The sequence below is a fragment of the Gambusia affinis genome, linkage group LG17, assembly GCF_019740435.1.
Source record: "Gambusia affinis linkage group LG17, SWU_Gaff_1.0, whole genome shotgun sequence".
Taxonomy (NCBI): domain Eukaryota; kingdom Metazoa; phylum Chordata; class Actinopteri; order Cyprinodontiformes; family Poeciliidae; genus Gambusia; species Gambusia affinis.
The window spans coordinates 5,255,880-5,272,183 of NC_057884.1; the positions used below are offsets into that span (position 1 = coordinate 5,255,880).

The window sequence follows — 16,304 nt, forward strand, 5'->3', positions numbered from 1 at the left end:
AAAAAAAAAATTCTGTTCTCCAAAGGAAAAAAAAAAGTCTACATGCTTGGTAACAAAATGTCTCTAATGTGTAGGTTTACATGTTCAAGTTAAATTAGTAGCCACAAAAGACAAAATACTACCGCTTACACAATGTGATTTCATCATGCTGGTGTTAAATTAATTTCCTACTGAATTACAGGCAGTTTGCATAACATTTTGAGGATGATTTCACAGATGAGAGAGTCTCTTGCTTTAATTGGGGAGTCGATGCCCAGTTGTTTGAGACGAGTAGCGTTTGAAAAGATGAACTGATCGCCGGGACAACGCAGTTTGTCAAAAGCATTGTGGTGCAAATTACCCAGCCCTGTTCAAATACAGATTTTCATTTGTTGAAACTGAGGGAAACAGTGAATTGACTATGAATAAGCCACTTAACATATGAGTGCATTAAAAGTGAATATCGCTTGCAGAAAGCCATCAGGTGACTTAATACCCCTGGCACATTGGTGTAATAATCAGTTCGCCCCACAGATTTCTTCCAATTTCATTTTTCTTCCAGGTCAAAGAGATTTTTAATTATCATACAAAAGCAACTTGAAGAAAAACAAATCTCTAAAAATAATTGTTGCTTAAACCAAACAAGTGATTGTGGCACATTTGGCGACAACATCATTCCAATTTTTATTATGTGCAATGAGGTTTTTACATCAGAGATCGAAAACACTAAATCTTAAAGTATTTTGTCCTTTAGGTTCTAGTGGAAATATTTTTTGCACACTTTAAATAAGAAAAAAATTATTTTTCAGGATCTTTTAAGCAAGATATAAGAGCTAGTTTTAAGTAAATAGTTCCTTAATATATTAGCTTCACTGGCTGATTTTTTTCACCTATAACGAGACATTTTCCCCCATGCTTTCAGTAGAAGACTCTTCAGCACAGTTTGTTATAGATGACTGAATCAAAACGAATAAATAAAGAGACTCTCTGAGTCAGTGCTAAAATAAATAAAATGCGAAGAATGCCATTAAAGCTTGGGATATGATACATCATCAGGCTCAAGTAAAGACCGTCTTCTAACCACCATGAAGTTGTTCCTTTCTGGTTTTATTACTACAACTCATGTTTACTTTTACTAGGCATCTCTTTTTGAAAAATGGTTCAATAAATCCTGCCAAGTAAAAAATGTCCATGATTGCGTAATGCATCCTTGAAGGTTCTAGAAAAGCTGACATTTATCCCCTCCTTCTCCCCTCGCATCTGTCCTATTCCACCCGCCATGATTTCCACTCCAGACCAAATCCCTCTTCGCCTGCTCCCAGCCTCGACTATCCAAGTGTTTAATCACAGGAAGAACAGAGGTGAAATGTTTTACAGTTCAAATCACAGCAAGTGTGTGTAACTCTGGCGTTTCATCTCCAAGACCTCAGAGTACTTAATGGCACAGTCACTGGCTGTGAAGAAGAAATTAAAGTAACAAGCAAAGAGTCAAAGTTTTGCAAGGATTTTCTCTGCCCTCCCTGGAGAATTCAGTTTCCTGTGTTGACAAGACCTTAAGTAAACAGCAGTCTTTTCCTTCTTCAATTTCATACCATCATCTATGTTGAGATTTATCATTTTCAGCACTGGAAAGAACTGAACTCTGCACCATTTGTCCAGGCAATTAACTTTATTTTTCCATGCAGAGGGACCATAGAGACTTAACATATGCATTTTATATTATGTGCAGGCTGGTCTCAGGCCAGAGAACAAGTTATATTTGGTAATGATGTATTATTTGAGTATATTTGAGGGTTTTTATCAACTCATAGTCTTAAAGTAACTTTGAGAAGGCTGCTGCATGACCCTGTGATCATGAGGTTTGATTGTAAAAAGAGATAAGAGTAACTTCATTCCACAAGCCCCTTCAGATTCGTTTTTAGACTAGACCGCTTACAATATTTATGATATAACAGTCCTGCTGTTTATGCGTGAACCCAGTTGTTAGAGAACTACCGTCTCTTACCTTGTTTCCATTAGAGGATGAATCCTGAGGGACAATTAAATTCCTGCCAAGGGACATTTTATCTAGGCACCAACAAACGTCATCCACATCACTTTAAATGCAGCGCAGAAACCAGGGATTACAACCAGAAACCCTTCGACAGAGGACGGGAAAGAAGAGTCAAAAATCAATGACAGGTTGTGTTCAGCCAGCCCCTTGCAAGACTGAACAGAGCCTTAACCAGATTGCGCTAATCCTCTTAATCTCAAAGTGAACATTGACACGGGATGTTCTTCTTATCGTCCTGCCTGCTGAAACAAACGGCCGCTTATTTAGGGGTACAACATGCGGGCCGAGCCGGCACGCAGGAATCGGCTAAACATCATCAACCATAAGCAACTGTTGATACAGAAAGCAGGCACTGATGCTCCGCTTCGCTGTTTACCTTCCAAATTCAGGGAACAGATCCTCGCAGAGTAAACGTGCCGGCCAGATAAAGGTCACTGTGTGTCACAATGAATTAAACGCCCAGAGGATTGGTGGGTTAAAAGTGGCGATTAAATTACAAAGACCTGTTGAAGCTTTATGGGAATTAAAGTTGCAGGTTAAAGCACAAACATGCACTGTGATTCAGACATTTTCACATTTGGCAAACATTATCCACATTTTCTTCTTATTTTCTCATTCAGTTTAGCTTCAACATCAACACAAGTAAAGAGTGTGTTTTGCAAGTTTAACAATAAAAAAATACTTTAAAAAAATCTACTTTCATATGAATTCACATCTGTTTATTAGCAGAAGTTGGTTAAGGCATTTTTAGGCATACATTTTAAGGCGTTAGAGTATTACTTATATATATATATAATGATTGAGTAGTGAACTAAAAAAGTAAACAAAGGCAATTCAGTAGAGAATTTACCATCACAGGGTCTCCATTCACGTACTACTAATAAAGTGACTAGATTTCTTCCATTTTGCATTAATTACCCTTAAAATATTTTATTTTGTGGCACAGGCATTTTGTAAACAACTTCTCAGCAATACTTTGCGTTGGTCTGAATTGTCAAGCCAACATTGTTTGCAGATCTCAGCGTCTCGTCTCACACATGGTCAGCTTGAACAAAGTCATCCATCTATATTGATTTTGCTTTTAGGGAAGTCATCTTTGTTTGCCGGTGAAATTCAGTTGTAAATTATTTGCCTGAGTAAACTAGTACATATTTCAATCCAACAGGCAAGCCTGGACAAAGACTGGATTGACAGAAAAAGTAAAAATGTGTCACAAATTCAGTCAGGTTAGCTAAATAAAATACCTAGAAGAAAAACATGTTTCTGTTGTAATTTATTTTTTATTTTCAAACAAAACAAATACAGTCTTGTATTCTGTTTTTCTTTTAAATTATCTCCTTTTCTTTCTAGCTAAATTGCAATGTTCTGTGGCTCAAAACAAAAAATGAAGACCAGAGTTTAAGCAAGAGTCAGTTCTTCTTGTGAAGACATGAAGTTGGCAAAAAAAAAGGGAAAAAAAAGCCTTTCTCCGCAGGAGATATATTTTGTTGAAAATGCTTCAAATAAAAACATATGAGGTTGATGTTCCTAGAGTCCTACTGTTGCAAGAGATCTCCATTACATTTATCCTCAGGTCTTGTTCTCCGTCTGAATTAACTCCTTTGTTTCTGCTACTACACCGGCGTCTTTAAGAAACAAAAATCCACATAAATGACCACACTGGCACACAGATGCAGGCAGGCATTAAGGCGTGAAATTAAAACATGTTTTGTTGTTTCAACTGCCTCCTCAGATTCACTTTCGCAATGGCATTTTCTTCCTACTTCTGCTTTACATTCTTTCATGGTTTGCCCTGACTTCTCAGCCGACTCCCACACTCTTCTGCTGCTTTTTATTTACCTACAAAAAGCACACAAAAGAACTCATTGTACAACTAACTTTGGCCTCTGTTTACGCATACAATTTTAACGACATCTGGCTGTTTAGTTATGCAAAGTCATTGTTAAATCCACTACAGGAGGTGAAACAAAAGCTGTCTTTACATTTCTTACTCTCTCTTTTCCTCTCAGAGGATTGCCATTCAAAGGGCATTAAAACCAAGACAAGACTTATTGATAGAAGCAGCTCTGTGTACATTTATGACAATTTTCAATAGTTTATAAGGAAAAATGGAGTTAGCAATCTGCTCAGTAACTATTATTTCCATCATAAAACTGCATAGTTGTTTCAGTAAATTAATTATTTGCTGTTTTAGGGGGAAATATCACACCAGTGTTGCCTTACTGTGCTTTCAACACTAGAACAACTACGCCAGCCTGCCGCACATTTTTTGGACATGTTGAAAATCTCCACAGCTGGAGTACACTGCTCCATCCTGCACACACAACACAACTGATGCGAGCACAACTCAGATATCAGTACTGACCCAACAACAACATTCACTGTCTCGCCTGCACTGCTGAGATTCATTCTGCTGGATATACTAAACCAGTGTTTCCCAACCCTGGTCCTCAAGGCACACTGTCCTACATGTTTTACAGGTTTCCCTGCTTTAATGTGCCTGATTCAGCTAATTGCAGTTCAACAAACTCCTGTTAATCAGCCATCAATTGAAATCAGCTGGACTGAAGCAAGGAAATACCTGAAACATGCAGGGCAGTGAGCCTTGAGGACCAGGATTGGGAAACACTGTAATAAACACATGGATCAGAAAGTGAAACAAGTCTTCTTTCTGAGTAATAGGCAAATAATTGCCCAACCACAATGGCACATGGAGCACTGAATTGTAATTATGAGATAGTAAACTGATCCTGAACTGTAAAGTAAAGCTAAAGCAAAACTGATTTGATGATTTTGCAACAAACGTAATGCCATCTTCTGAATTTCACTGCCTTGATCCTAATATATCTGCACTATTCAGTTGGTTTTCCACAAGTTCGCCTTCATGTCCTCATGCTAAGACCCACATAACACCAGTGGTTCTCTCCATCATGGTCTTCAAGAATCACGCTCCTACATGTTTTAGGCGTTATCCATCTACCACACATGACTTAAATGAATAAGTAATGAACAGAATAGGTGGCCAGGAGTTAATGCAATCATTTGAATATGGGGTGATGGAGAAGACACACATCAAAAAGAGAAAGAAAAGGACTGAAACCCACTGACTTGGATTTAAAAACAGGGGTAGGAAAAAAAGTAAAGAAACTTTATTGGGCTATTTTCTAAGTTGGATTCAATGTCAGCTATAGATCATGGTAAGTAATGGTAAAAATTGATATGTTGACATTTGTTTATTATTATTAGTTATCATGACAGTCAGCCCGTTTGGTTAATGTAAACTGTAAGCATCTATGAATTTCTAGATTGTGAATAGATGGGACCTTGGGTTTAACTTTACTTAAAGATGTCAAGGACCAAAATGTTCCAGGACATGCCGTTACCTGCTGGAGCTCATTGTCACCATGGAGTGACACTCAAATATTCAAACTTGGAAAAATAAACATTCAGCTCATGAGTCCAATGACTATTGGGTACATAATAAATATGTGAAACCTCATTTTTATAAAGAGTAGTGATTTCATAAATCCTAAATAGTGTTTTTAAAAAGTACAAATAGTGCAGATTGTAAACTATGTGCTTTTAGTAAGTCACAATATTTTCAGAGCTTTATAAATAATTTGAAATCGGTGGTGACAGCGTCAATGTTTGGAGTTGCACGTCAGCAACAGGGCAACTCAAGAAATACTTAATTTTCTACTTCAAAATAAACATTTTAAGACATGAATACAGCAAGTTGTCCAACCAAATACATAATATATTTACATTTACCACCCAATCACTTATTGATAACAAATGACGGTAGCATTCCAAGACATATCTCACCAATTTAATAATATCCATTGTTAAACCAGCTAAAAATAAATCACAAGAATAAAGAGTTGAGTTTGGTGAATGGAGGTGTGACTTCAGTACAATGTACGGTACTGTCCAAAAATGATGCCAATAATGGTAGCTGATTGGGTGTAACTTAGAAATAGTTTGTGAGTTCAAATTCACAAGGCTAACCTAACTTCTCCATTGGCTTGAACACTGACCAATATTGCTTGTGCTCATCTTTCAAGGCACCAAATACGTTCCAAAATCCTAATCAATAATGGATTTTGAGCCTTATCTGTAAAACTGTGTGAACGCTACAAGAGGTTATGGAAGTAAGCAAATATCCTGAGAATCTAAGGAAAATGAAACTACAAAAAAAAATAAAATAAAATAAAGAAGCTAAAAGTTCAAAAGTTAAACAATGACCTGAAAATTGCCATTTCTCTCCGGGTTGCTACTGCGAGTTGCAGTCTAGGTAAACATTTTGAGCTGCCCCGTAATGACAACGTTAAACAATGTCTGCAATTAAAGCTTCTTCACAATGACTTCACCCCCACTGTGCTCTTTAAAAAGGTGGAATAGATGTTTATGACTAATGTGACCTGTGAACAGAAAAAGGTCCTCAGTTTGTGTGGAGATAATCCACCTAGATACTGCTGCATAAACCTTTTCACTCTTTTTCAGGACAGAAGAAATACAAAGTACAAGAGCAGGAGCGTGTAGTTCTTATGAACATAAAGGTTTTTTTCCCCTCTTAACCATCAATGACATGTTAGTATAATAACTTTATTGTTTAGTAAACCTTCAGTCGGCTCATTGAACAGAAAGACTTATCAATAAATTACCATACAGTAATCAAATCTATTTATCTAAAATAAAAATAAATATTTTTATTGTAATACCAATAATTTATTTATAGATTCTTATTTTCTGAAATTCCCAGATTTGGTAGAGTTTCAAACTGCACAGTTCTTGTATAAAGTTAGAAACAAATTATTACTGGGAAATATTTAAAAAAAATTATTTACTGATAGAGTGGGGGGATATGTCTACAGAAAAAAAAAACTCAACTTCAGAACTTTACATATTCGAAAAGAATGTGCATTTGTCACTGGAGTGAAGATTTGGAATAAACTCACCAAAGAGCTGAAGCAAAGTCCAAGCATGAGATATTTTAAGAAAATACTTAAAATGGTTACTATTCAAAGTATTAGGATGAATTTGGCTGAGAATTACAGCACTGTGGATGACTTGGGAAACTGGGTGCAGGTTTGTGTATGTGTGTGTAAATATATGTGGGTGTGTAAATAGGTAAATATTATTTATGTATATATGCAGGTAGATGCGTATGTATATATATATATATATATATATATATATATACATACATACATACATGGGTGTATGTATAACTTTCAGCTGGTTCAGGAAAACTTATTATAGTTAGTATTGTTGTTTTGAAAAGGTTACTAGAAATAGGAAGACTACTTATGCTATGAATTAATGAATGGAAAAGGGGAATGATTATACAAGTTAAACTTCATCATACTCCTTTTCAGGCTTACAGTCACCAAATAAGTGGTGTATTTACATGGATTTGAGTATGTAAATTTGAGTAAGGTATTGTATTTACATTTAGAAACATGAAAGTCTTTAATATTATTATATTTGTAGGTGACATGTTTGTCTGAAATAAATTATCATCCTTAATATGCAGATTAAATGAAATTTGTAACATTTATTTGCTTTTGCTTCAGATTTTTTGACTGGATTAAGGAAACTCTGGGATTTATTTTGGCTCTGGAGCCAAATTTTGTTTACACCAGTTTTAAAACGAAACAGGCACAGACAAAGAGTATTGATGATTTTCCGCAGGTGAAATATAATTTTGCCACAGTGATGGGAAACTTCCTGCAGTATCCATATGAAACAAAACAACCGTAAATATCCAAAGGTGTCGTTCCAACGTGACAAGCAGAAGTAGGAGAGTTTGGAAAACAGGCGATTTGATTATGAGGGGATATAAAAGCTACAGCACACATAACAGACCGCTGCCTTAATGATTAACACACTGGCTGCTTGTGTAACCAGAAAAGCGGTAAGTCAAGACTGATATCTCAGATTTATAGAGGCTGTGCAAATTGGTAAAGTCCAGAGAAGTGCAGTGTTATTACAAAGCATATCAAAGGTAGAAAAAAAATTTTGTTTATATAGCAGTCTGTAAAACCCACCATAAATAAAGATGGGAAGCAATAGGCTGTAAAGCTGACTAACATAACGCTTCCTGGATCAAAACTGAAGCCCAGTGTTAACCCAATATTAAAAGCTGGAGGTCCATTCTAGCATGGATTCTCGTCCAACAAAAACACACCAATGGGGGTGGAGTCACACGGCGCTCCTTTCCAGTCGGACTGCCTGGCATGAAAGATCTTAGAGAGCTGAGGTGTTGCACAAAGGCATCTAAGGGATATTTATTCAAAACCTCAAGGAATGCTGTAAACATGTTAAAAAGAATAGCTCATATGAGAACTCCAAGTGTAATTATAGAAAAGTCAATAAAAGGTTATTGGACCGGTTTGACCAGGAAGTGAAACTGGATGGAACATTTCCAATTAGAGCTTTATAAATAGAAAGCGCACAAGGTGACAGTACAGCTTTGGCAATAAATGTATTTTAAAAAACAACCCTAAGCCTCATTCTGGCATCAAAATAAACAGAATCTGATTATTTGCACTATCTAACAGGGAGGAGAGTGGGGGGGTCTGTTTCCATGTTATTTATGATAGTTTGTTTTCCATTTTTTAACTGTATTTCATCTTCACTATGGTTTTGAAATGTTCCTTTTTCCATTGCCAGGACCAGAATTTTAAATTAGAAAAGATTTTCTTTTCAGGACTAGGCATGATAACCTTATGTACAAATATCACAGTCTCATGGTACACAAACTTTTACAGCAAAAATAAAATAAAACCAAACATGACTCAAAGGCTTTTATATAAACACAATGCGACTGCTGCCAAAAACAACTTTTCTAATTTTATATACGAGAGATTTTTATTTTTAAATAAACTAAAGTTTTGAATAAATACTTGGTAAAGTTGGTATCAGTGTTTTTGTTCTGGTTGATACTGACAGATACAACGTATAACATGCTGGTTTTACATTGCACACTGCTGAAGCACCCATATGAAAACATTTCCCTACGGAAGCATCTTTTGTATAATGTGCATTTTTCGTGCAATTCCCAGCAAATAAATAAATAAAAATAATAATTTAGAAGAATTTGTAGGTAAATAGTTAATGTCATATTTTTGTTAGAGAAATTATTATATTTCCACAGTCCTATTTTCAAATATATAGACTGTTAAAATCAAGACTACCTACAACTCTGTGCCAGCTTTCTGACTGAAACGAAACATTTCATTAAACTTGCATCGTCTTTGTTTGAAAAAGAACTAAACCAAAGTTTATCTATAAATGTTTTTTGTTTTTTTTTACTCACTGCCCGCAACTCCAGACAAATTTATACACTCAACTCTAAAGCTGCAATCACACAGACCTGTAAGTATAGGCATCAAACACAGCAGGAGGAAAACTGTGAACCGCCAGAGCTGCACACTTCTAAGTTTGGAGAAGGAGTCGCTGGCGAGCCGATCGGAAAGAAGTGATGTCATCTGCTCCCAGAAAGTCAGAGGTCAGGATTCCCTGATTAACGCGGCAACACCAGCCTGCCTGGCAGCGTTCTAGCCCGCGGCGTGGCTACTTACTTCAGTTTAGCAGCTCTAATTACATCTCATCTTCAGGGATCAGCATAAGTGAGGTCACTGGCTTTAGATGAAGCTGGAGCTCCAAAGGCAGAAAGGAAAAAGGACAGAGTTCACAGGGGTAGGGTTCAGTGTTGGGACAGATTCTTGTATGTTTTTAACATCTACTTGCTGAGCAAAAAGGGCTGAGAGAGAGAGAGAAGTAAAATCTGTCTCATAATGAAGGTGGAGAAAACATTTGGTTTCATGCATTTTGCATTTTAATTCTGCCAATTAGTAAACATTGACGGAAAATGTAATGAGATCAGACTCCGTCTTTTCTCTTCACCTTTTAAATCTCAGCCCAATTAGGATAATGACCTGTCATTTAGTCGGATCGAATTATTAAGGCAACACACGGTTCGCAAACATGACACCAACTTAGGGCTGTCACCCAACAAGTGTTAAGATGGTGTTGCCAAGTTGATTATGCATACACATACTACTTCACTAGACCTAAAAACAGAGGCTAATTCCTTTCCATTTTGAGCTTAAAAACTTAATACGGCGTTTTGTTTAATCCTGCAGAGTCTTCAGACAATCCAACCAAAATGAGGCAAAAACTGTGTGGCGAAAGTAATTGCATATTGCACAATATTTTGTACTTCCCATCCACGCTTACTACACCAAGGAAGAGGTGGGGGTGGGGAGATGGGTGCTCCACACCCACACTCCAAAGTCACATCATCTTCAGCTATGATTTCAAGTACAGACTAATGCTTGACATTTCAAAAGACACCCCGGAATCGGAGTGTGCAGAGCAAACTAGAGCCAGTCGAACCAGTCTGCAGAAACATCCAGAGGAGGAGAGTTAAAAAAGCTGAGGCTCACATTTGAGCTTCCTCATGTTCTCCTTTTGTTTCCTGTGTAAGCACCGCTACAACTGTACTGAACGCTTTAAAAGATATAAAGTAGACTAGACCTACCTTGTGTCTCCAAAAATTCCCAATTTTAATCAATTTAAATGTTAATATGGGTTAGATTTTGTCTGACAGCTATTTCTATCTTTCTTTGGAATGTCTGGAAAAAAACAAACAAAAAAAAAAACAAAATTAAACAGTTAGAAAACAGCTATTGATACAATTTAAAAAAGACTAGGCACATATTTTAATAAATAGTATCAGGGAGTTGTTTGGAAATGTGCAACATAGGATTGCAAGAACGTTAGAGTTGTGTACTTAAAGTTTGCTATTAGTAATTACTTCAAATTAACTTAATGCACTGCAACCCTGTAAGGGTGTCCATGCTTTATGTTAATTATTCTGTATATGTACATCTGTATAGTAAACTTATTGTCAGTAAATTGGTTTTCATAGAGTTAAGAATAAATCATACATTTTCTATAATTTGCTTGTACGTGTGGGGTTTGTAATCAAAAGAAAGAAAAGAAAAACAGTTGTTGGTGAAAAAATGTTCCTCTACCAGCCACTGTGGCTGGTGGAGGAACATTTTTAATTTCCACCCCTGCTTTGAATCAGTCTCGTCTTCTTTCACACGTTTGCCGTGTCTAAATGGCTTCTGGCAAAACTCTAACCTGGATTTTTTTAAGCAATCTTTTTTTTCTTCTTTTAGCCACTCCTCCAAACGATTTGTCAAGAGCATGTCTAATTGTTATGGAGATTTTCTCACCTGAGCTGTACCGTACACCTTGTTTTTTTGAACGATTAAACTGTGCTCATAAACCGGCTTTACTGGCACAACTTTATAGCCTGGCCTGTCTGCTGCGTCGATTGCTCTTCACTGTGTTATTCTGCCTCTCATGTTCATCAAACCTCTGAAGCCTTCACAGAACAGCTGAACTTATGTTCAGATTAAATTACACTAAGTGCAAAAACACAATCTTGCCAAGAACCTTTGGTCTAGTTTCTAGTGCAACTATCTTAGACCACTTGAAATAAGACAAAACTAACTTATAAGCAACTTTTCACCTTGATATGGGAGCTTGTTTTGACTCAATAATTTCTTACCATTGATGAAAAAGGATCAAGTGATCCCTAACCCCCCCATCTTGTTTTTAGTCAATTATTGATTTAATATAAGCTCCTATATCTTGCTAAAAAGCTACTTGTAATCTAGTTTTGCCTTATTTCAAGTTTACTAAGACATTATGCACTAGAAACTAGGCCAAAGATTTTGTGTATTTACGGTGTCTTTTCAACTGCATTTCATTTAGGGGCATCAGGGTGAAACGGGCAGAAGCTACACCCCTCAGAGTTTGATTTGGTATCACATTTCAAAACCCAGCCCACTTTCCTGTCACCTCACAATTTTGAACTACGTGGTTAAGCGTCAGAATGACTGCATGGCAGGAATGAGCAGCGACAGAACAGACGAAGGCAAAAGAACACACTTGATGAATTGTCATCGGAGCTTAAAGTTCTTCACCGGCTTCAGGACTTCAAGAGTAATTCGATAAGTATGAGCTCAGCGGAGGCAAAGTGCGCGCTTACAAATATTTTGACAACAGGGCGAAAACTAACGACTTCTGCGAGCTCTGGTGATCTCCACTTTACTTATGTGTGTATAAAAGGGGTTGAAGGACTAACCTAAACGCAGAGAGGTTTATAATTAATATGTGCTCAAATATTTGGACTTTCTAAAACCAACAGAAGTGGACCCACACACACAGACAAAAAAAGCGTCTGTTGCCTCTACAATCATTCACCAAAGCTTGGCTAATATTGCTGGCATATCACTCACGTTTGAATGTTTGAGCATTAGAAATCCAAGATTACAAATATTACAGCATGCAATAGGAAAAGCAAAACTAAAATAATGGTGGAGCTGAATTTGTGGCGCTTCGTCACTGATAGCATTAGGAATAACATGTTTTAAAAAGGTGGGAAATGTTTTGCTTTCAGAGAAAAAGTATGTTTACATCAGCAAGTCTGCAGGTGCAAATGTTTCCTGTTTGCCGTTTACGATACAACAAACCATCGATACTCACGAGGGTTACAGACTACAGCCACCCATGAACAGCAAAAATCCGCAAATACTTCATACCTCCTCTAAAAACCCTAATAACTGCCTATTTTAATAGTTCGAACACCAAATATGCATGAATACACACTGTGGAAGAAGCCAATATCTACAGTATTTTTTATTCCCACTCTTGGAGCTACAGCCAATCAGCACCAAGGGAAAAACATGGCGCCCTCAGCTGGTGTGGAGGACCAGCTGAGCAGCTGCATGGTTTGCTTATGTCTTGTGTTGACTGGCTCTTACAACATTTACTGACATTACAAGAAAAATAGACAAAACATTTGCTGTATTTAAAATTTGTCAAATACGAAAAAAACCCCAAACAAACAAAGCGATAATGTCAGTTTTTGAGGGTGACTGAAACAAATACCCACAAATGTGTTTCTTGTAGTTTGTGTGTTTACCATATCGTCTTCCTCCTCCTGCTCGTCATCATCATCATCATCATTGTCCGGTGTCTCCTTGTCGTGGTCTGCGTTCCCACCGTCTTCAGCTGCTTTGCCGCTTCCACGGTCCGGGTCTTGTGCGTTATCAACACTATCGCCATAAACGTTCATCTCCACACCAGGCGTCGTCTCTTCTCCCTCGGACAAGACGTTGGAACTGGAGGAAGATGAAGAAGACAGACTTCTACCGCTTCCAGACACCGAGAAATGCTGCTGTTGCTCCATTGTGTCAAGTTGTTGTTGTTGTTTTAACGTGACGCCACAACAAACGCGGGTTTTTTTTGTCTTTAATTAACTTCCCAGCACACCTGTCCGGTTCATTTTAAGACGCTACAGAAGTCTACTTCTTCTTTTCTCTCCTTCAGCCTGAGTGAGAACAGAGCCACGACGCGAACATTGTAACTCAGCGCTGCTCATTAAACGTATCGACATGTCCAGTCCGAAACCCAAAGCTTGTCAAACAGCTGGGCTCCCCTCTCCTGTTGCGGTTGCCTCCTTTTGGATTTTGACGCTCATGACGTTCCCAGCAGCGCGAGACCATTCTGTCACTGCCCTTCATATCTCACAACTACGTACAGCCTGCTGCCTCAAACGAAACCATGCCCACAGCGTGCGGGTGTGGACCAATCAGATCACAGAGACTGACGAACCTGCCAAATGCTACTGGTCCGCACTATTTACACGCCGGTGTAGCGTGCCGACACGATGTTGAGAGCGGTGCGCGGATTTTGTATGACTGAGACGGCTGAGACCTTTTTTATGCCTGGAAACAAAGAAAGACCGATTCAGCTGAATGTATTTTATTACATTTTTTCAAAAACACACTATTTTTTTTCTTGAAAACATACACTGACAGAGTATAATGATGTTTCAAATGAATCTTTAGAATGCTTTTCTTTTTTTTTTTACATTTATGTAACTTAATTGTTAAAAACCTCTTTGAAGCTGCCCTGTAGAGTAATGAAAAACATATTCTCTGGTATTCCTTGGACTGGAAGCCGGCTCTTCACAAGACAACAAAGATGGACACATGACAACAGGGCTGTGCAGAGAGGGCTCTGCATGCATAAAACTCAGTACAGCAACATAGCAGCAACCCATATTAATCAAGAATCTAATTGGATCTAGGATGTGCTGTGGTGGCGCAGGGGTTAAGCACAACCCACATAAGGAGGCCTTAGTCGCAGGTTTGATTCCCGGCCTGGTGACCTTTGCCGCATGTCTTCCTCCTTCTCTCATTACCCACTTTCCTGTCAATTAACTATCAAATAAAGGCCACTAGAGCCAATAAAACCTTAAAAAAAAGAATCTAATTGGATCTTACTATATCATTGCCATCATGCGGGGACAATGCAAAGCAAATCTAGTCTATATTTTCCCCAACAGTATAAAGTTTCTGTTTCTGCTGTTGACAGTCGTGGAGGGCTGAGCTGATCTGAGACTGTAGCTGTTAAACAGACCAGAGGAGAGAAAGTCTCTGGTTATAAAGTTATGAAATAAGCAAAATTGCTGCCATTTTACTAATTAAGCCCTAATAATATCTATTTAAGAACAACTTGGCTACAGACTGATTTATAGATCCAAACAGCTCAAAGGGATTAACTCTATGTAATGTTTTGATGTTAAACCTAGAATTATAAGGCAAGGAAACTCACTAACTGCTGGTAGGGTCCATTCAGGGACCTCCAGACATTCAGGGGCCCCTAGAAATGGTTTAATTGTAACACAGACCATAGATCTAAACCTGAAAGACGTTTCTGTGCAAAGCAGAGTGCGTTAAAGTCAGTTTTAAAGATGCGGATTAGGCTCCGTTATGCAACTTTGAGAAAGCTTGTGAAGGTAAATGTAACCTAAAACAAAGGTTGATTAGATTTATTGTCTTAATTACAAAGTAAACTGTACTGCTTTCAAAAGTCATTATCTGTTTTTCACTTTGTTTTTTGTTTTTTCAAAGAAAATTGTTTCAATGAGGCAAAGCAACTGCTAAGGCAATTTTCATGCAACATAGTTTCACAGAAACCGAGGACAATCCAAGATTAAAGACAACAGCTCTCAGTCACTGGAAAATCATTTACATATGTACATAAACACACAGAGATTTACACTCATAAACACTTCAGATGTAGGAATGTTGTCTTAAACTGAAATATGACTAATGTGATCAACACTAGACAGGCAAAAAAGTTAATTGGTAAAACAATAAAGTGTATTGCGTCCAAGTATGCTGCAGCTGGGAAAAACATGACGGGACAACATATAAGACAAAATAAGAGGTAAGCAAAATGCTACGAACTCACATCTCAAAGAAATGAAATGATCAGCTTAGAGACTTTTAGAGTTAAACATAAACAAACATTTAAGAAAAGAAACTAAATCTCCTTTTATTAGATTTTTAGTCTGCTCCATGTTGTCAGAATGGTAGTTTATAGTTATTTTTTTTTTTAAAAAACAGTCTGACAGTAGTTAGACTTGGGTGTAGCAAATGAAACTAAACCAAAAAAAAAAAAAAAAAAAAAGTAAAAAAATGCACAACTCCACTTAATTCCCGATTTAACAATTGTTGGGCATTTGTGTTTTCACCCAGAATCAGTTGGCTCCATTGTTGTTGTTTTTGTTTCAGGGGTCGTTAGGGGTTTTGAAGATACCTATATTTCAGTATTTAAATGAAGTCATCATTCCAAATCTGCGTTTTCTATTTTATTAGGTTATCTAAGGCAAAGCCAGATAAAAAATTAAAAAAAAACACAGGGTGGCAAATACTTGTTCACGGAGCTGAGCATCACAAAAACGTCCCCGACTGAACTTTACAGCCTGAGCATCGATCGCCGCTCCCTGGCCTCCAACGACTCATCCAAAGGTTGAGGAAAAAATACGGCTAAAAATAAATGTTCAGAGCAGCAGGATGCACTGCAGAGACCTTCTCTGCAAGAGTCGAGGCCTCCATGGAAGAGTCTGGAAGTAAACTTCATTGTTCTGAGAGAAATACGACTTGCAAAGAGTCCTTTGATTCTTACATCAAAACAAAAAAAAAAGACACATCATCTAACAAAAGGAAGAAGTACTTTTCTCAAGGAGGGAATAGCATGCAATGCTAATTTCTCTATATGAAACTGTTGGTTGGAGCTGGAGTTCATCTGGCGCTCCATGTGGTTTGTGTTGAACTTTTACATTCAGATGACAATATGTTTTCTGTGTTTTACTGTTCACGGCTCTAACCTTCAG

General features: G+C 37.5%; 1 protein-coding gene across 4 annotated transcripts in view; it reads right to left on the reverse strand.

The window, feature by feature from the left end:
- Positions 1–13,665, reverse strand: part of mast4 (microtubule associated serine/threonine kinase family member 4) — a 101,809-nt gene extending 88,144 nt beyond the window's left edge. For all 4 annotated transcript variants that reach the window (XM_044095847.1, XM_044095845.1, XM_044095844.1 and 1 more), the window contains exon 1: positions 13,041–13,665. In XM_044095847.1, the coding sequence (XP_043951782.1) occupies positions 13,041–13,307 (267 nt within the window). In that variant the 5' untranslated portion in view covers positions 13,308–13,665. The remainder of the gene's footprint in view (positions 1–13,040) is intronic.
- Positions 13,666–16,304: the final 2,639 nt, after the last annotated feature.